The sequence below is a fragment of the Struthio camelus genome, chromosome 1 (assembly GCF_040807025.1).
Source record: "Struthio camelus isolate bStrCam1 chromosome 1, bStrCam1.hap1, whole genome shotgun sequence".
NCBI lineage: Eukaryota > Metazoa > Chordata > Aves > Struthioniformes > Struthionidae > Struthio > Struthio camelus.
Window position 1 is genome coordinate 106,447,598 of NC_090942.1, and position 24,113 is coordinate 106,471,710.

The 24,113-nt window shown below is 47.5% G+C and overlaps 1 protein-coding gene across 2 annotated transcripts in view; it reads left to right on the forward strand.

Annotated features, from left to right (window-relative positions):
- The first annotated feature begins 7,683 nt into the window (after positions 1 to 7,683).
- LOC104149204 (T-lymphocyte activation antigen CD80) overlaps positions 7,684 to 24,113 on the forward strand; it is a 31,522-nt gene continuing 15,092 nt past the window's right edge. For both annotated transcript variants that reach the window (XM_068910215.1, XM_068910223.1), the window contains exons 1-4: positions 7,684 to 7,822; positions 12,251 to 12,750; positions 12,852 to 12,939; positions 13,636 to 13,745. In XM_068910215.1, coding sequence (XP_068766316.1) covers positions 12,555 to 12,750; positions 12,852 to 12,939; positions 13,636 to 13,745 — 394 coding nt within the window. In that variant the 5' untranslated portion in view covers positions 7,684 to 7,822; positions 12,251 to 12,554. The remainder of the gene's footprint in view (positions 7,823 to 12,250; positions 12,751 to 12,851; positions 12,940 to 13,635; positions 13,746 to 24,113) is intronic.

Consider the following 24,113-nt stretch of genomic DNA (forward strand, 5'->3'; position numbering starts at 1 on the left):
GTGCATTGTGGCACCTGCCACTCCCTCTAGGATGCTTCCGAAAGCCCTCTTTAATACACTTAAAAAAATTTTTTTTTAAAGATTGTTTCAAGTAGCCACAATTCTGCAGCGTAGAAGGTAAGATGGGAAGAAGTTCAATTGCTTTACCACAGAGAGAGGCACTGCAACACCGACTTGGGACAGCCAGCGAAGTTGGTCACGCAGGGAACATCTCCTGGATGAGCTGAGGGTTGTGATCACCTCTCCCGCTTCCACGACTGGCAAAATGGTCTGCAAGCTCATCTTTACTGCCTATCCATTAGGTGCATAGCTGGCTCATTGGCAAACTGGGGTGTTTGGGAACAGCCACCTGCCCGGCTGGCTGCACACCTTGCCCCCATGCCCAGGGAAGCCAATGAAGCAGTCCCAGTTGGCTTCTGTGGACTGGGGTTTGGCTCAAGCAGTGGATTGGCAGGCCAGTTGCTCTGTGATGTAAAGAAAGTGACATTTTGATTTTCAGTCACGTGCCAGTGTTGGTGCTGTGTTCCCATCTGTGGCGTGAAGGGGTCTGCAGGCCATGCTTCTGTCCCTTCTGCTGCTGCCTTTTCCCGAACTGCTGGCAGTTGTGTGTGTGTCGTTTCTGGACACGCAAGGGCTGTGGGAACGCACTGGGGGAGAGCATGCCCATGAGCAGCTGGGCCCAGGGAGCCTGCCTCCCTGTGGCAGCTCATGAGGCATACAAACTTGTGTTTTCAGCCTCTCTGATAGACCCAGTGACTCCCATTACAACCAGCGGCAGGCTAAATTTGAAGGTTCTTGGCGCTTGAGTCATAATGCGTCAATGAAGATAAGATCTAGCAGGATGTGACTGCTTAAACATGGCCAGTTAGTGTGTGCATCAGGGGGTGATGGTGGGCTTAAACATGCTATAGATTTGGAAATGTGATATTCTTTCCACCCTGCAGGAGAAGTGATGTTAAAAGCATTAGATGTGTTTTCCACTTTCAGGGCAGGTTTCTCCTTTCTGTGTAAATACATATAGCCTGGGAAACCTAATTCTGGGCTGTGTTATAGAAAATGTCTGTCAGTTGTGAGGACCGTGAGGAGCAACAGCAGGAGAGGGAGCTCAGTCTTCTGGGACAGAGAGCAAAGTGGGACTATTAATCCTGGCAGGAGCTCCAGTGAGGTCCCTGGTGTTGACACAGCAATTAATTGGCTAAGCATAGGTAGTTCCCACATCCAAGGTGTACTGCCACACTACTGCTGAGCCAAATTAACAGCTGGGTCCTTTCAAAAAGCAACTTAGCTTCTCCTCTTTCCCTCCAGCTCTCCTCCTCCTAGCTCACTCCAGGTGTGAGCAATGAGGGTCATTTCCTTTGCAGTGTAAAACCCATTTGGCCCTCTGTCCTGCCAAGAAAGAGCTAGGTGATGGTTAGAATTAGTGTAAAAATAAGCGATGGGAAAGGAAGTAGGCTGGAAAGGAGGGTCTCCTCTTTTGTAAGCTGCAAATGTGTTCAAGCCATCTTATGAAGGCACAGATTTTGTAGGGGTATCAGAGCTAAATTTGAGGGAGGAATCATTGGGAGGCACTGCGGCTCTAGTCAAGGCCTGGAGAGGAAGGAGGGAAGGAACGGTGTTCAGAAATTCCTGTTACTTCCAGGGAGTACTTGTAGCGCCAGGACCTCCTGGGCTCAGGAATGACTTTCCACAGCTTGAATGACTTAAACTGAGACTAGGCAAAATCCTAGATATGATAAGTTAGGAACAGCCCTGTGGTGGCTTTGAATTATTTGATCAGGTGGCTCTTTTTCCACCACAGGGATTTCTCTGATGCTGGATTGTGACCTGAGTCTTCTCTTTCTTTTGTATTTCTCTTGTGCCTCTTTCCTTATCAGCTCCCTCTAAAATACTTCTGTCCATGGGAATGACTCCTGGTTTTGGCTGTATACCAAAAGAACCAAGGGGCATAAGAATTAGTGAGAAGGGGCTTAGGGAAAAAGACAGCAAAGTAAGGCCTTTTAAAGGTTACTTCTGCATTTGATTCTTCATGAATTGGATTTCAGAGAATTGGGAAGTGCTGGTGTGTGACAGAAGGGGAACAAATGAACGAGGCCACTGAACACTCTATTTTATCCATTGGTCTGATGAGGCTTAAAAATATCTGCCTGCTTCCTTTCCGCTCTTACGTACTGTGTGTGATGCAAATCAATGGTGACTTTGCCTTGCTGCACGGAGAAGTCCTTTCAGGAGGAGGAGCGGGGAGGTGGTGTGAGTACATTGACTGTTGGACTCCCCTCTTCCGGCTTCCCCGTCATCTCATGCATGTGCCCAAGTCCACATGGGAATGAAGTCTTCGGAGGAGGCCACAAAATGCACTGCTGTGCTGTGGTTAGCCCTCCATAACAGCTCCTGTCTGGCAGAAAGGACGGGGAAGCTCTCAGCAAAGGAAGCTGCTAACCATGAAACCTATTGCTTTTAAAACTGAGAAGCATTTGGGGTCTGGGAGGAGATATGCCGTTGACTGATTTGCCAGTCAATCTGTGGCTTCACAAAGCTACAAGACAGTGTAAAATGAACAGGTTTAAGGGGAAAAACAAAAACAAATAAACATACAAGCATTGGTTAGTGATGTGTTTCAGACCATGTGTTGTCAAAAGTCAGTCAAAAGTTAAGAAAAATCGCAACCAAAGCAGGCACAGAGAGGCCTTAGAATAAGGATATCACTTCTATTGTAGTTTCAATATTCCTGGAGATCTGTACCCCTACAATAACAGCGGCTCTGCAATGCATCTGAGAAGTCTCTTCTGTCTGGAGCTGACAGGACAGAATAATGCTTGCTATTTGGTTCTGTATTGAAGACCCCTTCCTTGTGCTTCAACCCAAACCCTCAGCAGTAGGAGTGTGGAACAGCTTATTGTTTGACATCGATGTGACAGGAGCACGAGCTCGGGGATGAGGCCTTGTGTCAGAGCAGGTGCTAGCTGAATGTTGGGCTCAGAGTCTGCCAGAGCAGCCATCTCTCTGGAATAGCTGGGTGGTTGTAAGAGAAAGAGAAGTGTGAGATCTTTTTGCGCGCTGTTCAGACATCTGCTTGCACTGGGAGTGGTGATCTAGAAATGAAATAGTCCTTATCCCATCCTTAGTCTCCAGAGCCTTTTCATTTTTTCCACTGAATACCCCGGCATACTAGCTGCTTTGATCTAACCTAGCCGTGCATAGCTTAAGTTTTCTTGGCTGCGATAGTAAAACCTGTGAGGCCACACTTGAGCTGACATGAATGCATCCAGCCATAAATGAGACTCATATGAGGAACTCATAGGTGTCTTGTGCCTTAGCCAGGAGGAAAGCAAACCAGAAGGGCTAAAGGCAAGTCAGCTGAAAGAGGGTGGTTGTACGTGTGAGTGGGTGAGGAGGCAGCAGCCGGCCACTTAATCTCCAAGTTGAGGAACTGGTACGTGAAAACACAGTCCAGTGGTAAGAATTTCTACCACTGGAGAGGAAAGTAGCAAAGGTAATTTCGATCGTTAAGAAACCAAGGATGAAGAGGTATGTGAGCTGGGATCTCCAAGCAGCCGACTAGCCTGACCTTGGAAAACGGAAAATGAGAGAAAGTGCAAAATGAGTTTGCCAAGGCTATCTCATGGTAGGCTGTCTGAGTAGGTTCATTTTGATAAGATAATTGACTATGTAGATGGAGGACTTCAGAAAGGCAACTCTTACAGAGCTACAAGCAAAATTATTAAGCTGGAGAAAACGGGGATGAATGTGAGCATTGTAAGGATTTACCTAAAGAAAGGATGTCAGGAGGTTGTGCCTCAAGGGAGGCAAGCAGACTGGAATGGGGTTGCTGATGATGTTCCTCAAGGGGCTGATCTTGTTTACCCAGAGAGAAAACAGGCTCTAATCAGATTTGGGGACAGCATAAAACTTGAAGGTCTTGTCAGTACATAAATGGCTCAGACTGTTGTGCAAGGAGAACTGACAGCACAAAGGACTGGAATAATGGCAACAGGATGAAAGTCGGCTCCACAAGGCGCGGGTTATGCAAGCAGAGACCAGCAGTGAGATGTTCTGCTCCCAACTTGTTACCTGCCATTTTGAAATTACAGAGGAAGGAGAGTTTTGATTGAGCGTAAGAAGATGATGAGTCCTTATCATGGTGCAGCCGAAAAAAAAAGTCTCGCCTGCAGGTGAGATCCTCCCCAGCCGGTTTAAAGAAGTCTTTGGGTCGTAATGGAGGCCCAGGAACCACACAGCAGGCGTCCTGGGTGGCTCTGGGCAGCCCTGACTGGGAATGAGACAGAGAGGGACCAAGGTGGGTGAGAGGAGCCTACTTTGTGTGGAGAGACCAAAGTTGGCTTGCTCAGCCCAGTGCCCAGAGGTGTGGATGGGATCTGGCTTCTGGGCAGGAGAAGCACTGTTTAATTGAAAGCACAGTGCTGCCCCCCAGAAGCACATGGTGCCAGTGCCGTGCCAGACCTCTGGCAGAGCGGGTCTGAGCTTGTGCCTGCCCTACCCCTACGAGCTCGCTGCAAAGCCATGCTTGTCTAGCAGGCCAGCAGGGCTGGTCATGACAGGCCACCAAGACGAAGGCGGCCAACTGTGACGTCCATGGCTTGATCTCCCCTTGAGTAGCCAGAAAGGAGGCTCAGTGCTCGGGAGATCTCTTCAGGCTTGTTCATTACAGGCTTGTTTGCAAAGGTGGGTGATGGTCACCAACACTCCCGAAAACCAGGACTCGGCTGCGTTGGAGATATGGGAGAAAGAGCTTGCGTACAAATGAGCACAGGCAACAGCATCCTTGCTGGAAAACCCTACTGGATTTTTCTATCTGCTCTCATGACTCTTTACGAGCACATTTGGAGCTCGGGCCTCTCTTCAGCCTTTGACATCTCCGAGTGCCATAAGTGGAAGACAAGATATATTGGTGGAGCAGCTGAAGCCAACAGACAGGTTCACTTGAGTGAGCCTCACTGAAGATGGATGACGTCTCTGAAGTCACTAGGAGGAAACAACCCAAGTAAATGGTATCCATATCCCTGAGATCCAAGGATTTCCATCAAAAAAGTGTGATACCCAAGAAGAGGGGGAAGTCCTATGGCTCGCACTTACAGAAAATCACTCTCTTTTAGATTTGAAGGGAAAACAAACAAACCAAAGCTGGACACCGCATTTAGGTTTGAGGTTCAGATGTTTTCAGGTTTGGTTCTTGTTTTAAGTTGTGGGGCTTTTGATTTTGTTTGTTTTCTCCTGAACTCCCCCTCCCACCTTCAAATGTCAACCTGGCAGGTTTCTGGAATTGAGTCCTTTTGAGCTTTGCTTCCTGAAAACTCTGAGTTTGCACTTCCCGTGTCGATGTCTGATTTGTGTACACATTAGAGTGAGCTTTGTTTGTAGAAGCATCAGCAAGGACAAATACCTAACTGTTTCCAGATAAACAAATCTGCCAAAAATATTGTGTTTGGCAAGAAAATTACTCTAATGTGAGGAAAAGCCACTCCACAGGTTGCCAGCACAACCTTGTTGCAGATGGAGTTTTTGGAGGCTTTTTGTACTGAGCACATACAAACTAAAACCAGTTAATGCTTCATAACACATATGGGCATATTTTTTTTTCAGATGGTTGCAAAAAGCAGACTCTCTGACAGTGCTCTTTCAGCTGTAAATTTCTTGATCCTATATATTCTCACTGGGCTCTAACTTTATGCATGGGAACAACCTTAGCACAAGGAAAATAGCTTCTTATTTTCTTACCGTTAGTCTTAGAAATAGATGTTTCTTTTCTTACTGTTTTTTTTTTCTGAACGTTTCATAGGTCAGTCTAAACTATAGCTGCTGTCTAAAATTTCAGCCTTTAAAGTTAAGCCTAACCACAACCAAAGCAGATGCCGAGCAGTTGTAATTCTATAGGTAGAGTTTTCAGCTCGGCTTTTAATACAGAGTGTAATTCTGCTCTTTGGGTGAGGAACCATGGAACTACCATGGAGATCAGTGCTACATTATCTATACAAATCTGTGTCAGAATGGTAGTCACACTTGCTATCGCTTTGTGCTTGTCCATATGGGGAAATTGTGAGTAGGAAGCTGGGCTGTGAATTAGCAGCACGCTCACTGATTCTAATTAACTCCTCTTGTATGCTCTTAGTGGGCACTGAGTATGATTTGCCTTACTCCACTTTCAAAGACAGGAGAGATTAGCTGGTCCAGACACATGGCTACTGTGAAGTTATGTTTGACTGTTGGCACTGATTGAAAATCCTGCTTTTGACAACAGGGAGCAACTCCTCCTCTCTGCCCTCAGCCACCTGATCGTGCCACTGCTACTTCTTCTGGAGCTTATCTCATATCCCAGTAAGTTGATGCAGCTCTCAAAGACGGCAGAAAATTAACCCAGCAAAGAAAAGCAAACAAGCAGAGCTGTTTGGGATTTTGTTTTGTTTTTTCTCTTGGCCAGGTTAGCACTTGAATCAAATTCCATGGGGGCACTGAAATGCATGCTCCGTCCGGGGGGAGGTTCGGCCCTGTGATCAGCCATGTGGAAGTGATTCTTGGGATTTTTGCAAGCCTGCAGAGTAGAAGCCAAGCACAATGTGAACTAACTGTAGATTACTGAAATCAAAACAACATTCTGACATGCAAAGTCCTCTTAAAAGTCGTCAGTCCTCAGTCATAGTGACAAATTTCTCGGTTTAGCAGGACAAATGCCCAGCAGACCTCGTCTAGAGAAAAGCAGCTCCAAAGAGCTGCTTCTCAAACATGCCACTCTATACCCTAATTCATTCATTTTACAGATACCTTTTCATATCTGTACATCATGTTCACCCCATAGCTAGACATTTATTTGTTTACCCTTGCACTGCTCTAATTTCTCACTGTCTCTGTGGTTTCATGATTAGAATAGCCTGACCTTCCATGAACCTCTGTAAGCTGTCCAGGATCAAGCAGTCCTTGAACTTAGCCTCCACCTAGTCCACCCTGATGCCAAATCGTAGCCTCAGTGAGTGCAAGGGCACTCTCTGTTTCCCCAGGTAACACAGGGCTGTCCTATCCTGTCTGAATAAGAACCAGTTTGAAAATCATCTTCCCCATGAGGCTGGCACTTGTGCCAAACAGCAAAATGTCTGATTAGCCAGGCCTCCCAGGGACCTGGTTATCCTCAGCTGCCCTCCTGCACTGCTAACAGCTGTGGCAGGGAGTGTGGGTGCCTGCACCCTGGCTTCCTGCACGGCGAGGGCCCTCTGAGGTCAGGCGAGTTCATTTTTAATAATTACTCATTGCTGCATTTAAATTTTTCCTGTGTAATAGCACAAAAAAGGGAAAATACAGCCCAGCATGTAGTACCCATGTGCTGTGCTGTCTGATCACTTGCCTTGCGCTACAGCTGGTGCTACCGTGTTGTCCCTGCTTTCAGCAACTGGGCCAGAGTGAGCGTAGTCAGGGCAAGGCTATCTTGGCCACAGTCATGCTTCCCATAGCACAGCTGCCACGGCCTCGACTTTGAAAATAAGACCTAGGCTCTTGACCCCTTATGAGCTGGCACAAGCAAATGAAGCAACCAGCGCAAGCGGTAACTTGCAGCAGCATGCAGCCAGGGGTGGAGTTAAAGCCACCCATCTGCTGAAATAGCTATTGCATATGTTAAAAAAAAAAAAACAACAAAAAAACCAGCCCATCCCTTCTTCACAGCCCATTTCTGCTGCGGGCTGCAGCTCCCTGGCAGGCAGGGCTGCCACAGCCGTTGCAGGCAGCGCAGCCTGCTTTGCTGAGGAGAACCAGTGTGTTTGCTGCCGTATCTTCACCCACCGGGCTAGACACCATAGGAGATTGGGCTCTCCTTTACAAGGTGATGAACAGTCTCTGCTGCAAAGGGAAGCCTGCAGGAGCTTGATCGGGCTGGCGGGTGGGCAAGGGCAGCTGTGGGTGTCAGCCTGCAGGCTGTGGGGCAGGCAGCTGCTCTCCGTTTCCTGCATGGCCCACACAAAGAGTACGGGGCTCCTGTGCGCGGTGTGGCGCCTAGTAAGAGCACCACACAGTGATCCAGTGGATCCCCTATAGCGGTTGGCTGTGACTGTAAGTGAAGAATTTTAATCTCAGGTTATTCAAGTAAATTTATTTTTGGCAAGAAGCCATAGTGTTTTGAGCAGCAGACACCAAAATAGCCACAAAGTATCAGAACTAAATTACACTTGCCAAACAGAGTGGGTGCATTTTGCATTTGCCTTAACTTCCCATATTTTCCCCCTTTCTAATTCTGGGTAAGAATCGCTTATTTTAGCTTTATTCATCACTCCTGACTTAACATGGCGTGCTACCTGCGCTTTCTAATGCAACAAGTTACCAGAGCATGTTGTCGGTCTCTGCATGGCCACCCCGATGCCATTCTGCACCGAATGCCCTGGGGGCTGCACCAGGGCATTACTAAACCGGTTAGCCTCTGGTCAGAGAACTGAGGAATTCATCAGAGCTCTGCTGAGGGGCATCGCCTGAGACTAACGTAATTTTTTGCTCTTTCGGGGGCCTTAGCTCCAGTACACTTCTCCAAATGCCAAACCCCTTGAAGGGGGCCATCACCTGGCAGCATGTTTGGAGGAAATTAGTTTGGAGACCTCTCAGCGAAGGGTCTAGGGCAAGAGAGCTCATTTAGGGTAACTTGATGTGTGGGTTCCCTCCGAAACTCCGAGGGAAAAGCCAAGGTCAGTGCCCTCCATCCTGTCGCGCACAGGGTAGGTTGCACAAGTGAAACATGCCATTGCTTCCTGAAAGTCCTTCTTTCTTTTCTGTAAACAAAACCATACTTAGACTCTCATCTGTGCTGAGACAAAGCATCTAACTTCTTCAAATCTTGCCAGGTTTATGGTCTGAAGGTTGGAGACGGCTGGGGGAAAAACAAGAACAACAAACCTGTTGAGCTGTGGGGTTTTTGTTATTGTTATTTTCCTTTGTAAGATGAAAGTGATTTTCTGTAACCCGAAACTGTTGGATTTTCCTCTTTCCCCACAATGTTTTTTCATTTGTTACTGATGTCGTTTAGGAGATAGATAGTCTACCGTTCTGGCTTAATTTCTCAAGGCCCTTGAACCTCTTTAATAGGGCCTTTTTCTGCCCTCCTTTTACAAAGAAAGGTATCACTTACTCCACTAATGAACAGATGAGTGCCATCAACTGTACTCAGTTCATTCCTCTGTATACATTTTGTTCCACAGGCTTGTCTTCTAGCCGTCAAATACTGAGAAAAACATTCCTAAAATGTTTCTCTGCTTTGCAGCGGGATCATTTCTCTGACAAAGAATTTTTTTAAGGCATTTGCGCAATCATTTTTGATGAGTTTATGTATCTAGAAACACATCTTGTATACTTTCCATTTGGCCTGTATGTTCTTGTATTAAAAGCATGCTGGCTGTTGCCACATATCTGTCACATTAAAGCCAATAAAAGGAATCATCAATCTGTAGGAGGGAATGTAGTTATAATTCTTCATTGGAGAGTAGGTGTCGTGTTTTGCTTTTCAGTATGTATCCAGTTATGCTCTTTCTGATATTTCTCTGCTATGAGATGTTGACTGAGAAATAGGAAGAGTTTTTTGTTTGGTTGGTTTTGCCAGTCACTAGAAATGTAAAGTAGTAAAGTTTGATACTACTCTCAGTGTATGTTTCTGCAGTGGTGACTCTGCCGTTCGGAAAAAGCTGGTGATGTCTGTGAGTCTGAAGGAGAATTCTGGTAGTAATGTATTTAAGCAACCTTCCTTTTGAGTGCGCTTTTACCACAAGTGCTGATTAGTGAAATCAATTTCCTCCACGGAGCATACATGTTGCAAAATTTCACTTGTATTTTCTGCTTTTTTCCTAATGGTTTGTGTGAAAGCAAAGGAAAAATGTGGTATATGTGATGCTCTTGCATCTTCCTCTTTTCCACAGTAACTGTCTTTAGTAGAATTGAGAGGCCGTTTCTTATTAAACTTCCCTTTTCAGGCTGCAATGCTGCTTCTGTCTGTCTAAACCTGATTCTGGAGCATGTAAAGGTAAAACGCTGAAGGCCCCTTAAAGTGCATGAGACAGTTTTTTCCTATGAGGATTTTATTGTGATGTTAGTGGGCTTATAAGGCCCACTGTGGTTTCCTCTGAACTGTGGCTTTTATTGTGAGTCCTCCTGACTAAGGATGCATAGCCTGTCTTCCCTTGAAGACATGGCTTCCAAGAATAAAGTACATACGCTTAGGGAAGCTTTAAGTGATTGAAAATTATGACTTCAGCCTCTAGTCAAAGTAGAACAGAGCACTTTGCTACACCGTTCCCGTTATTTGCAATCTTCTTGCAATCAGCGAGCTCTCTGTAGGAGAAGACTAAGAGCTGTGATACCTAGAAAAAGAGAAGGAACTCTGACCGCGAATAACATCCTTGAGTTCAGCTTTCTGTACAAAATCCAGCCAGCCTTAATGACGTGATTAGCTGCCCCAGTTTGCAGCGTGGGTGAGAACAGATATTGTGTCTCCTTGCCACAGACCAAAAGCTGATGAAAGGGGTCAGGCAGGAAAAGACAGGGCAGACGGGAGTAACCAGGCAGACAAAACGGCTGGGGACACAAGAGATTTGCTTCCTTGTTCCCTTCTGAGGACTCTGTTCCTTGGCCAGTTGGTCTCGCAACAGCAAAAATACTGTTTCTGGGGCCTGGGTATATAGCCACTGTCTTTGCCATTTGTGGGGCTAAGCCATTAAGGATACAGCTAAACTTGCCAGTACGGTCCGAGCATCTATTGGGACCCACATACCCCAGACCCTGGCAGCGCTGCAATGGAGCAGTGAGGCATTTCAAGTGCTGATGAGCTCACCTATCTTCCCTAGGACTGCCTGTCGAAGAGCAGGGTTAAACTCTGAGCGATAAATACAGATCTGGATGCAACAGGCTGGAGATTCTTTCTAGCTGTAATATGCTAATAACAAAAAAAAAAAATTATACTTGAATTTAAAATGAAAGTGAGATGATAAACTGAACACCCATAGCAGGGGTTCCAGTAACCACATAATGATTAGACTAGGTGTAGAAAGTATGTGGGCCCATCTCACTTGCAGGGAGGTTAGGTTCCTAAATGCCTAAAAATGCTGTGCTGTCATATGAGACATGCAGCGAGGGTAGGATGGCTCAGCGGCTGGAGAGCTAGGGCAGGAACTGGAAAAGTGATATATGAATGACTAGTTAATCTGCCAACTCTGCTGATGGTCCTGTTAGAAAATGCATTCGCAGAGTACAAATGTAAAGAATTTAAGCCAGAATCCAGCTGACAGAGCATGAGTGTTAGAAACCCTGCAACATACAGGCACAGTCCCCATCTGATTCGACAGCAAACTCCTCTGGGCCATTTCAGCCTTCTTTCCTTTTTTTTTTCTTTCCTTTTTTTTTCTTTCCTTTTTTTTTCTTTCCTTTTTTCTTTCCTTTTTTTCTTTCTTTTTTTCTTTCCTTTTTTCTTTCCTTTTTTTCTTTCCTTTTTTCTTTCCTTTTTTTCCTTTCCTTTTTTCCTTTCCTTTTTTTTCCTTTCCTTTTTTTTCTTTCCTTTTTTTTCCTTTCCTTTTTTTTCTTTCCTTTTTTTCCTTTCCTTTTTTTTCCTTTCCTTTTTTTCCTTTCCTTTTTTTCCTTTCCTTCTTTCCTTTCCTTTTTCCTTTCCTTTTTCCTTTCCTTTTTCCTTTCCTTTTTCCTTTCCTTTTTCCTTTCCTTTCTTTCCTTTCCTTTCTTTCCTTTCCTTTTTTATTCCTTTCCTTTTTCCTTTCCTTTTTTTCCTTTCCTTTCCTTTTTTTACATAGAAATTATTAGTTGTTCTTGCTCTGGTATGTGATTTCTCTATCAAAACGTGGTCAGTTATGTCAAAAGGAAACCAAGTTTTGTTATGATCTAATAAGCCCAGTTCACTTCTACATCTTTCCCTCTAATTTGAGGCAGCTGTACTGAAGAAAAACCGTGGCAACATAGTGGCAAATCAGTTCTGATAAGGAGGATTATTTCACTTTAAATCAAAGTAATTTAAATCAGCAAGCCAGAAATCTGTGTTTAAATTATTGATTTTAATCTTGTCTTGCTTTTGCACTTTTTTTTTTCCTGAAAAACTTCAGGTTTTCACTGGTGTGTAACCCTTTAACTGTGGTTATTATAAGGAACTGTAACTCTCACGCTCTGCCTGGATTAGTTATATTTTGCAGGATGATGTGTTATACCCATACAAGTTTACATCACTTAGGACTTATTTAATCAGGATCCTTAATAAGCAATTTATTTTTCTGCTTAGGGTTTGTTTCAGACTGTTCTCGTTTGGAAAGTGGAAGCGAGTTAAAACGCACCCAGAGGACATCTTTAAAATACTGAGCTAACCCCCCCCAAAATGGTCTGGGCACAAGGAGCAGAGATTTATCAAAACATGTTTTGCATTGGAAAGTGAGGGAAACCCTGCTTGGAATTAACGAATTAAACCACTTGCTTCCGATTACTGCGTCCTTTGAGGCTTTCGAACGAGGACAGTTCACGCCCGTCCCCTGCCTTGTCCTTCTCCGGAGGTGAGATGAGGAGCTCGGGCTTTATTTTTGGCTGAGAAAATGGTTTCTCAGCTTCGAAGTGAGGGAGCTGCTAAATTGAACTGGAGGAAAAACCCGCTACGATGGAAAATACTCTCTCCGCAAGCGCTGACCAGGCTGCTGCTGCTGCTCCCCGAGGCTGGTTCAGTCCCACAGCTGCTGGGTGCTGGTTGCCCTTCTGGCAGCTGCTTCTCGCTTGGGCGTTTGGCTGTGACAGGTAAAGCACACCGCCTAAACAGTCTTTCTTAAATCTCCTCAACATAAGGAATGCTAACGGATTACATTGTGAAGCCTGATCCCACGATCTTTCTGTTCCAGACGTAATTTTACGCAGGATTATTTTCAAAGCGGCACCAGGCATCAAACCTAAACACATCGCAAGCAGCAGTATGAAAAAACGCCACCGGTAACCTGCCTGGCCAGCCGTTCGTGCTGCCGGCGGAGCCCTTTTGCTCACGGGGGGGAGCTCCGAAACCTCCTGCCGCTTCGCAGAGGGCAAAAGAAGGAAGGGAAAATAAATAAATAAATAATAAGTAAATAAACGAAACCTCCCACAACCCCAGACCCTGAAGAGCGAAGGAAAGCCTGCGCCCCGGCCCCGGGCTTGTGCCGGCGGTGCCTGGGTGCGGGGCAGGCCGTGGGGCGGCGCGGGCGCCGGGGACAGGCGTTACGCACGCCCCACGAGGAAGCCGTGGGCGGCCCGAAACGACTTATGAGGGCGCGGGCCCCGCGCGGCGGCCCAGCCTGAGCCTGCCTGCGCCGGGCCCCATGGCGCGCCGCTGAGGCCGCGGGCCACGGGAGGCCAGCGCTTGCCCCCCACCGCCCCCCACCCGGCGTTTGGCGGCAGGTAGCCCGCGCCCCCCCGGGGAGGGAGAGGGGCGGCGTGGGGCGCCCTTGGGCGCGGGGCCGGGCCGGAGAGCGAAACCCCCTTTTTGCCGTTTCCCTCGAGCGGTGGTGGGGAGGGAGCAGGCAGGAAGCGGGCGGCCGGCAGCGGCCGTGGCGGCGGGGCCACCGGGGTGCCCGGGGGCCTGGCGTCCGTCGGGGCCGCGGCTTCCCCCTGGCCGCTTGCCTAAGGGCACGGCGCTCTCCTTTGCCGCCCCAGGAGCTGCGCGAGCATGGCGTGCCGCCCCCAGGCCGGGCTGGCGCCGTCCCGACCGGCGTTGAAGAGGTGGCTCTGGCTCGGGCTCCTTGTGTTTCGCCTCGTGAGTCTAGGTAAGGAGGCACGTCGGCGCCCGTCCGCGCCTCGGGCAGGGCGGGAGCAGGGGTGGCGGCGGCGGTGGCGCTGACCCGCGGGCCGGGGAGGACGAAGGGCCACGGGGCGGTCACGCCGCCGTCTTTCACCGCGGCCGAAATTCGGTCAGGAGGGTGATTTGTGGTCGGGCTGTCTCAGCCCTCTGGAGGGGGCCGCGTGTGCGCGCGTCGGAGCCGGTCTCGTCGCGCCCACGCAGCGCTAATTCGAGGCCGGGCCCCGGGGCGAAGGGCTCGCCCGCGACCCGGCCACCTCGAGAGGTTTGGGGTGAGTTTTCGCAGCTGGGCGAAAGGTTCCCCTGGGAACCGCCGGCAGCTCGCTCCCGAGCGGGGATTTGTTACCGGCGCAAAACGGGTTGCGCCTACTGGCGGTTTTAGCGTGTCGCTGTAGCAAACGATACTCTGGAGCAAACCTGGGGTGAACCCAGGCTTTGATTAAAAGTCAAGTCTTGCAAAATTAGGAGCTATTCATGCTGAGGTTGTGAAACTGGGCGATATTTGGTGCTCTCCGCTGACTTTCATTTGGGGTTTCAGTCTTGAAACCTTAAAACAAAAGTTGGAGAATTTAACAGGGATTGAACCGCAGAGCTCGCATGTAGAGAAAGCAACCGCCCTGAACTCCGCTCTTGAGACCTTTTCCCTCCTATTTTCCTTTACCTCTGCACTTGCAAAGCACATGTCAAACACAGGCATTTTTTGCACAGACTGCATGTGTAAATAATCCATCCACACGCAGAACTGTTTCTCTGTAGCTGAAGAGATTGCAGTGTATTATTAATATAACGATGAGCCTGTGTTTTCACCAGTCAAGTGTAATTTTTTCTAATTACAAGAAAGACCAAAGATGATAGGCAATACTTAGGGATACAGTCTGACGTATGATAATATCCAGTACTACAAATCGGAGTGTGATATTACTAGAAAACTAGGAATTTTGGTAGTAACTGTTCATTTTTATATGGTTTACTAAGGAACTGACAGTCTGCCATGCTTGCTGGCTGGCTGTTTCTCGGGCCTCTGCTCATAACTTTTGGATCTGTTGCCCAAATCTGACAGAGAGCTAGAGATCTCAAAGTTGTGGGGCTCTTGCATGTTGCACAGGAACAGCTAGCTAGCTAGCAACCAGCACAGAGCAGGCTCCCGAAGAGCCACAGCCCGTGCTGCCTCCTGCCCTGCCCCACCGCTAGAGAGGGCAGGTGGGGGCTGCAAGGAGCGTGGCGGTCCTGAGGGCTCGGGAATCGTCGGGTTGGGAGACACAAGGCACACAGGCCAGCAGGGTTGGGTAATCCTGTCACTGAGAGGTCTGACTTCTCTAAATCTGGCTGATTACAAAATCGCGGGGTTTAACGCTGCAAGGGCTAGAGTGTGTGTAGGGGTGGAAAAAGCTATTTTAAAGAGTAATATCAGCCTCTGGGGCATAATTGTTCAATTCTTCCTCAGTCTATGAGCGTGTGTAATCCCTGGTGCCAGGGCAGGCGGGTCGCTTGGTAGGCTCATAACAACAACAGGACGGGTACGCTTTCTGTCTCTCTCTGTACACACACATAGACATCTCGTTACCTTTCTTCCTTTCTCTCCAAAAACAGGCATTCCCACATTAGTGACCTGTACAGCACATGGTGCATACAGTACCCAAATAGGAGCAATGTTAAAAGCTTTACTGGGACTTGCAGATGATGCCTTCCCTAGGTCGCCCACAGGGACCGCAAAGACCTACTTCTGACCTCGTCGTGGCAAAATGGTGAAGCCCTGGAGTCTGTCGTGGCCCTGGCAGCGACTTCCCATGCGTTGCTAAGCCAGTCACCAAGACTTCAGTTCATTTATTTTCAGAAGTGACCCCATTTGGGACTGCTCATGACCACATCAAGGCACAACTGAAGTGGGCACCCAAAGCCTGTGGCTACTCTTGCGTTGTCTTGGAGTTCAGCCCAGGTGTCCTGGTGCTTGCACACCTTTGTGCTGTAGCTCCAAAAGGCCAAATAGCATGCTAGGATGACAGCAGGTGTTCTCTGTATACCCTATGTGAGTAAAATAGTAACGCAGGGAATGTCAGGCTGAATTTTGCCATCGTAGGGAGTAGAGGGCATTAAAGGTGGCGGTGGTGAGGTAATTAAAAGGATGATTTGAAGACTGTATTGTGTAGGAAATTGCGTAAGCCCAAACTACGCAGCTATGTTTGTTCCCCTTAATTTTGCTGCTCTAGGGTTCCTCCGAGATGTTAGCGTAACTTAAAGGCGTTTCTGAGATGACACCTGCTGCTGGAGACATTAATGTGCGTGCACATCCTGCCGTCTCAGCAGAGTGGAAAAGTGGCAGAAAAGCCTTGATTATAGAAAAAAACTTAATTTATTTACAGGTTAGGGTCTGAATAAGTTGCTAGTATCCCTTGTGGGCTTGTTTTTCCCCTGCTGTTGCACCTTCACACCTACCTACTAATTGTGGGATCACCATGTTCTCACTCACAGTGGTTTTACCAATGCCTTTGCGATTGTTATCCTAGGAAAGCCTTGCTAGAAGTCACCCAGTACGATCTTTCCCTGTCCGGTGTGCAAACATGGAGTAGGCAATGACTGCAGGGCCCCAACGGTCCCTCTTTGGTGTCGATGGAGGATTCCTTTTAGGCCTTCTGCAGTCTTTGCATCCAACCGGAGACCATCCAGTTCTCTGTTTCTTCCCAGTCATGAAATTTTTGGGAAGTTTTGAGGAAAATCCCTACAGTGTTTCTGAGTTATTGGAGGGTGGGGGGGGGGGAAATATCCACTTCCCTTAGCGCTGAAAAAGCATTTTTGCTCACAGATACCTTGCTCTGGGAATCCCCTCTCAAGCAGTACTGCCAATAAATTGCTCAGGGCAGAGCCAGGTTTCGGAAAGGGACAAAGAGGGTTGAGGGCATAAAAGATTACTTGTTTCATAGCCGCCATTACTATGACTAGAAATGAGATTTAGGTGATTTGTGGCTAATTTCTGTGCCAACTCCAGCACGGGCTGTGTCTAGGGCAGGCTGTATGGCAGAGATGGCAGAAATTTCTTCTGAGGTACCAGGTTTACCCACTTGATCAGTAGATGCAAATTGAATTTCTGTCTTATTGCTGTAACTGCCTTCAGGTTTTTTTCTTTCTTTTTTCGGATGAGTCTCTGTCTCCTCCTGTTCCAGATATGCAGAAAAGAAATGGTTTTGGTCAAAAAATAACAGCAACGGAACTAAGAAGGAACTCTTTATTCTCTCTGTCTGTCTATCCAGAGTGAAACCTACTGGCCCAACCTCCCTGGAGAAATAGAAACTGATCTAAAGACTATTGCTTTTTCTTACACTCCCTTTTACTCTTTCTGGATTTTTTTTTAATGAAAGATTTCTTTAAAAAAAAGCCCATAAAATTAAAACCTATACAAGCCAAATTCTTGTGCAATCAAAGTGTCGTTATACGCATACATAAAGAGTTTGTAAAGTTACCCATCTAACACTTCTTTCACCCCCATTTTTTCCTTTTTCCAGTTAGCGCAGGATAAACCAAAATAGCTCTGGTGAGCTCGCATTACTCTGAGGCTATTAACTTTTTTACATTTCTTGGATCACTGACACATTTGTAACCTTTTTGTAATACCCATGTCAGGCATTCTTGCATGTAAACATGTAAAGTTTTGGGCTGAGTTTTACATACTGTGGTGGGCTATTAGCAGAAGTTGCAGCTTTATACGCCCTCACACCTTTCCTGCTGGTTGTTGCCTCAGTTCTGAGTTACAAATGTGCTTTCATGGCATAATTAATCAGATATAAAAGAAGGCTGCCACTGATGGGGTTAGCCCACTGCCTTTCTTTGGGCAGCATAGTTTTCTGTTGGGTCAGTCCATTGAACCAAGCCCCAGCCTGCAATCGCTAGAGCCAACGCAAGGAAAGTGGGCGAGTGTGTGGCAGGTGCTAGGAAGGTCCCCCCCGCCCTCCCAGTGGCAGTCTGCTTTTACACCAGACTTTGCGTACCATGAAACTGCATCCTGAAGGGTGCAGGCAGACAGCACAGCTGAGGTGGCCAATCAGTTCATTGCCCTTGAAAGGTGCAGTCCTGCTCTTCTCTCCTCTGCTTAGAGTTGCGTGGTCCTCCCCTCGTTTGCACTAGTCATGGCATGTGTCTGGTCCTTGGATGAGCTAATTCAACTCCCACCTTAGCAGATTCCTTTTTTCTTTGTTTTACACCCACAAAGCAGTGGGTAGAACCAGCTTCTGGAGAGAACTGCAAGGAAAGCAGTGGGAACACATAAGGTTGGAAGGGAAAGGGGAGGCAGATCACGTCCTTTTGTGCAAGAAAACCACGAGATCATTGAATTTTGTCGTCTAACTGCACCCTAAGGCTGTGCAGAGCAGGAGGAGAATTTCCACATTCAGACAAATTCTCCTTCCTTCTTAAGATGTGTTTCCCACTCCAAGCACTGCATGCTATATACATGTGGTATTTTTCATGAGGTGGCAAGGTGAATGTGTAGAATGCAGCCAAGTCTGTTTGCTTGGCAAAAGGAGGTTGTTTCTGTTTTTAAATATATGAACTTTACGTTTAATTGTAGCTTATCTATCCCCGTGGAGGGACATCACTATCAAGAGTTTCAGGAGCTCATTTGAGAATATGTAAATCTTTCCCAACACGGAAATGCCACAAGCTTTGCTTCTGCTTTTTCACTGTTATGCTTTTAAAATATCATTGGTCCCAGGGGACTCCTTGGCTGAAAATAAAAGTGCTGACTGCTGGGTAATGGTGGTGGCATCTCTAGCTATATTGCACTCAAAATACGTTCACTTTTTGGCGAGTCTGCACTGCTACTATATCATATGAAAAGTTAGAAAAGACTATTTAGGCGACTTCCTTTCTGCACTACTGCTCTCTCTGTAGCAGGTATCCTCTGGTGTGGCTTTACATGCCTGACAGACAGGGATTTTGTCCCTGCTCTTGGGAAGGTTCTTCAGTCTAAATAGATCTCACTGTTAGACACTGCTTCCTATCAGCTGAGAGCGTCCCCTTCTCGCGCTACCCTGACCTGCGATGCTCCCAGCTATTATCTGCAGTGCCACAAGCGATCTGTGCCCAAGTCACTGTCATTTCACTCCCTCTGTGGTCTCGGTAGCTTTCAGACACCTCTGGACTACTTTGTTCTCCTTCCGTTATTCATCCTTCAGCTCACTACCGTTTTGCCATGCTGCACTTTTATATAGCGTTCTTTAATCTTCCCTCCAGCCAGTCCTCCAGCTGCAGGGTTATTGTCAAGCTTGTCGGCCGCACAGCTTTAGCAAGCTAGTGCTGGAGCAGGGACCGGGCTGTTTTTAGAACAGGATAACAGCAGGCAGCCTTGTAGCTTTGTTAGCTGCGCTGGTAAATATTGCTATTAGTCTAAGCAAGTCCCTTAGATGCAAAAAAAATAGTGTTTTTCTAATTTTGAGTGGGCTAATGTGGAAGGTGTGATACTTGATTCTCCTGATTGCTGGGCACTTTCACCTTCTGTGAGCTCCAAAAGGGAGCTGGCGACCTGTGGAGCAGATGAGGCAGCAAGAGTTAGCAAACACCCAGGAAAACTTGAGCCTTAAGCAATGGAGACAGTCTCAACTTCCCCAGCTATACTGTGAGGAGAGCAGTGTCTGTGGCAGTGGTACTAGGGGAATCAGGAAAATGATGCGAGAACATCTTCAGCGCAGAGATAAATACAGAGGAAGTACAGAGTGATCTAGTCAGCATGGGATGAAATCTTCAGGGGAAAAAAATCAACAAACTTATTTTTGTCTTTGTGTGCTGCAACTCTCCCCCAACGGCCTGTCTTCCTCAATTGCCACATTAGGTTCTGCCCCAAAACTGGGGAATCATAAGAGCCAGCGTTAGGAAGCTGATCGTGACAGGAACCAAAATATGCAAATCCTCTGAGGGGGCAGCTATATTTAGATTTGAGCTTTGAGTGAACAGCCCCATCTCCTCCACCCTCGTCCTTTTTTTTTTCTGGCTGTGCTCACCCAGTCCCGGTGCTGGGAACACAGAAGGGGAAGGTTCAGAAAGAGCCTTCCTCCTTTCCCACGTCAAAAATGCCCTTCCGCTCCCATCCCCGGCGGCCCTGCTGACATGCGCCGTCCTCCCAGGGCCGCCATCCACGCAGAGGGGTCCACAGCAAATGGGAAGGTATGTGGAAATGTCCCCCCACCCCAAGTGTTTTGGCCTTTTGGCTCCAGCTCCCCACTTGGCAGTGACATCTTGGCTAATGCCAAGATGAGAAATTTGCCAACTGACTTGTGATGTGAAGAGTTGCGATCTGACTCGTCTTACAAAGCAAGCAGGCTGGACATACCCAAGCGGTGGGCTTGTCCCGGCGCAGGGCCCTCGTGACTCAGGAAGCAGAAGATTCATATCTCAAGAAGTACCGAAACGCGTTCTGGGCGCAGCAGGAGGGAGGGGTAGTGGCTGGCTGGAGCTGCCACCGAGCTGCCCGAGTCCCTTTGCCAAAGTACTTCAGATTCCCTCTCGTGTCCTCGGTTGCTAATTACAGATCATGGAACTTTTTGTGATTAACTACGTTTCCTTTTCCTTAAAGCTGGGTTTTTGACAGAACAGTGACTCAGTAGCAGCAATTGCTTTCGTTCCCTCTCTGGTGAGATCGCCTTGCTGGCTCTAGTGGCGGAAAGATGGTCGAGAAGGGGCATGAAATCTAGTTTGTGGTGAGCAGCAAAGAAGACACGGAAAAACATAGTGTTTTGCTTGAGACCTGCAAGTGAAGCAGCAGTCAGAGGGAGGGTTTAAACAGGATCTGACAGGAGTAGCGAGTCTATAAGAAACTGGGCCTGCATCTGACACCAACATATGTTGAGAGTGCTGTGTGAATCACTCTAAAATGAGTGTTAACTACAGAACATTACCTCTTATCAAAACAAGGGAGACAAATAAGGCTGATGATACTTTTTTTTTTGGTCATCATTACGGTCCTGAGCTACTGCACAGCCGCAAGAAAACGGGGTTAGTGCCCACCCCCAGAGATGTGATGTCATTTTGGTTGTAGCCTCGGGAAGATGTCCTTTGCTTCTCACAGCTGCTTCATGTTTTCAGGGATTTCTTTGCATTTCTTTGCATGTCAAACAAAACCACGTTAAAATAGAAGGGAGGCTGTTGAAGGAGTCAGACAGAAAGTCCTGACAAACTACAGGGATATTGCATTTGTTGCCAAACCCAGCAGTAAAAAGCTGGACAAGTCAAGGTCAATGTTTCGCTTAAAAGGAATGTGAATATCTTGAGATAGGAAATTCATAAAGTGAGGCAGCGCAGCTTAAGCTGCGGCCGCGTGAGGAGCATGGTGCCCTAGTGCCGCCGCCCTCAGCAGGGCGCCCTCGGGGTACAGCCCTGAGGCAAGCGGAGCCCAACTGGAGAAAACCTGTTCAAACCCTTTGCCTAGCCTGGTCCTGCCGTGGCATCATTGTAAGATTGGATTACTTAATCAGTTAATTGCTATGGGCCCGTTTGTCTAATCTGGGTGCGTGCGAGGAGCTGAGACTGAAGGGAATTGCCGCCAGACTGAGCGCAGAGCTGTTTCTTTTTAGGAAGCCTTCCCTTCACCTCTTCTCTTTTACTGCATTTGGGATGAGTAAGTGAACCTGACATGCAAAGAGTTCACTGCGACGCGAGCTGACCGAATTTGGTTTGCAGCTGCTCTGCTTTATCGGAGCAGCTGAAGGGTAGCAGCAAGCCTGCAATTCCTGACGGAAAGCTTGTGCTAGGGGTTGTGCGAGGTGAAAGGACCGTTCCTGCTTTCTCTGTGCGCTAAGACTTCCCTCCGCATACTCCCTGCGTGCTGAAATGAAGTCTGGAGAGAAGGAACCTGGGAGGTTTCCCACGTACTCTTGCCCAGGTTAATACTCAGTGAGCGGAGCTTTGAAGAGGTCTGCCAGCTGGGCCTGCCAGTGCTCACTTCTCCCTGTCCATATTCGGTCTTTTTCACTCCACTGGATTTTTACAGGCAAATGCAGAGGAAGGCAGTGATTTTATGCGCTGCTGAAATGTCACAGTAGCTCCACACCGAAGCTGTCTAGGCATCTTATGGGGTCTTTTCTGTGATGAACATATTCATAAGAGTTAGTCACACCACTGATTTAGCTTAAATATAAAGCATTTCTTCAAGTAGAGCAGAAGCCATACGCTGAATTTTAACTCTGAAAAGCTTTGGGAGCATATGATTCCTCACTGGTAGAATCATCTGGGACCAAGATCTGGTTCTTCAAAGACCCAGCTTTTCATAATTTAAACATTTTTAAACTGATTATCTGTCTTGCTTAGAAATGGTCACAAATTTCCTGTAAGTTTAGGGGGGAGGGAGGAAGGGAATTGCACTACTGAGAAAATGACAAGCCTGAGCCTGAGAATTGCCTAGGGACTAGCAGGCCGTCAGGCTGCGATTCCCTGCACCGAACCCTGGGGACAGCCGCTGGGACAAAGCTGCACCTTTGCGAGACCTTATCCTCAGCCAGCCTGACCCTGTCACCAGGAGAATCCTTCCCTCGCAGGCGCAGCGCACACCTCCTCCCAGCGCTGCCTCTGGTCCCACTCTCCAACCCACAGCGCGGCCCTCACGCGGGCATAGGGTGAGGAAGGCGCCCTTGCCCAGCTGCAGCGGCAGTCCCGCGTGTGCAGTTTGAGACAAAGTCAGTTTTGGCACTAATTTAAGAGTGGAAAGACTGGCTACTGTTGCAAGGATGTATAGGGCACCTCATGGAGAAAAACAACGCAAGGCTGTTCTGACCCTCCCCATTTCGGAGGGCCGGTTCACGACTGTGCTTGGTTTGCGGTGTGAAAACCTGACGATTTGCCTCAGAGCTTTCTGCAGAACTGTTAGTCGAAAAAATGTGCAGATCTGTTGTCTTATGTGCTGCTTACACAGAGGGGGTCAAAGGACTTCAGGCCTAACAAGAAGGATCTTTTTTCATGTAGTTTGCCTTGGGGTCGTGTGTGAAGAGCGGTAACGCAAGGTAAGAGACAAGAAAGACAAAGCAGATCAGAAAGGCAGAGAAATGTGAGATGGAGGGGAAAGTGAATGGCATTGGGGTTTCCATTCACCAGGAATTAATTGGAGGTTTCTAACGGTTTGCTGCTGCTTCTCTAAAGCATTGTATGGTCTTTTGCTGCCAGGGCAGTCAAATGTCTCTGCTGTGCCTTTGTCCCAGAGGCAGTCGGCTCTCCCATACCGTTTGGCTGTAGGTGCTGCTCAGGAAAACCAAGTGCTCTGTGGCTTGGGGTGTTTCTAAAGCTTGGGTGGGCAAGGAATATAGGAAATAGGGATCTTTGTTAAAGGATAAGGACTCAATAGCTTTCCTGCTGTTCCTGACAGCAGGTTCTGGCTCTCAGAGCAAACCAGAAAGGACACTTTTCCTCTAAACTCACCTTTCTGCTCTTAATTAGCCCTGCTCTATGGGTCATTTGCAGCATGGGAGTAGTTTGAATGAAACGTGTTTTTCTGCCTAGGGAAAAGAAAGTCAGCCTTTGCAATGGTTCGATCTCATCACACATTGCAGGGCTCCAGTGAAGTAGCTACCATTAGTACATATCAAATGATCAGGTGGACTTCACTGGGGGTGGGAAGAGGAGGGAATTTTTTTTCTAGAAGAGTCATTAAAAATTATTTCCATGGTGGATACTTCCCCCACAGCCTGGTTACAGAGAGCATTCAGCACAGAAATGGGACCAAACTCAATTTTCATTTTTGCTTTGCAGTTCACCTTTAAAGTGAAAGGGGACTTTTGCTGGGCTGAATGACTCTTCATGGACTCTGGTTCCTTCAGCCTTGTAGCGGTCAGGTTGCAGTTTCAAGAGTGCAGAGCCTTTTAAGGGTAGATGTGACATAAGCAGGAGTTTCCAGCCCCTGCACATGTACTGCCGAGGAGGTTTTTGTTCTCCTTTTGGTTGCGAAGGAGCCTCTTAGGGGCAAGGCACGGAGAACCTCATGCAACTCATGATGCGATGTCACCCTGACATTTACAGTGTGCCTGCTCTTCCTCTGTTGCTGCAAAAGAAAATAGAAAATACATATTTGATTGTGGTGGTGTTGCCAGGGTCCGCAATCCCAGCTTCCCTGGCTGCTGTTGGAAGTCTCTCCAGAGTAAGTAAGTTCAGTAAGAGCTGAACTGTGAGGCTATGCAGAGAGGTGCTGAGGAAAAATGAATGCGCACAAACACACATACTTGCAGAAGAGCATGCAGACACACAGGAGGAGGAATTTCAAGAATCACAGCTTAAAGTAGGCTGCTTTTAAAGTGAGCAGGAGGAAATGCTTTTTCAAACAGCAGGTAATCCAACTGTGGACCTCATTGTCACAGGATGTTGTGGAAGC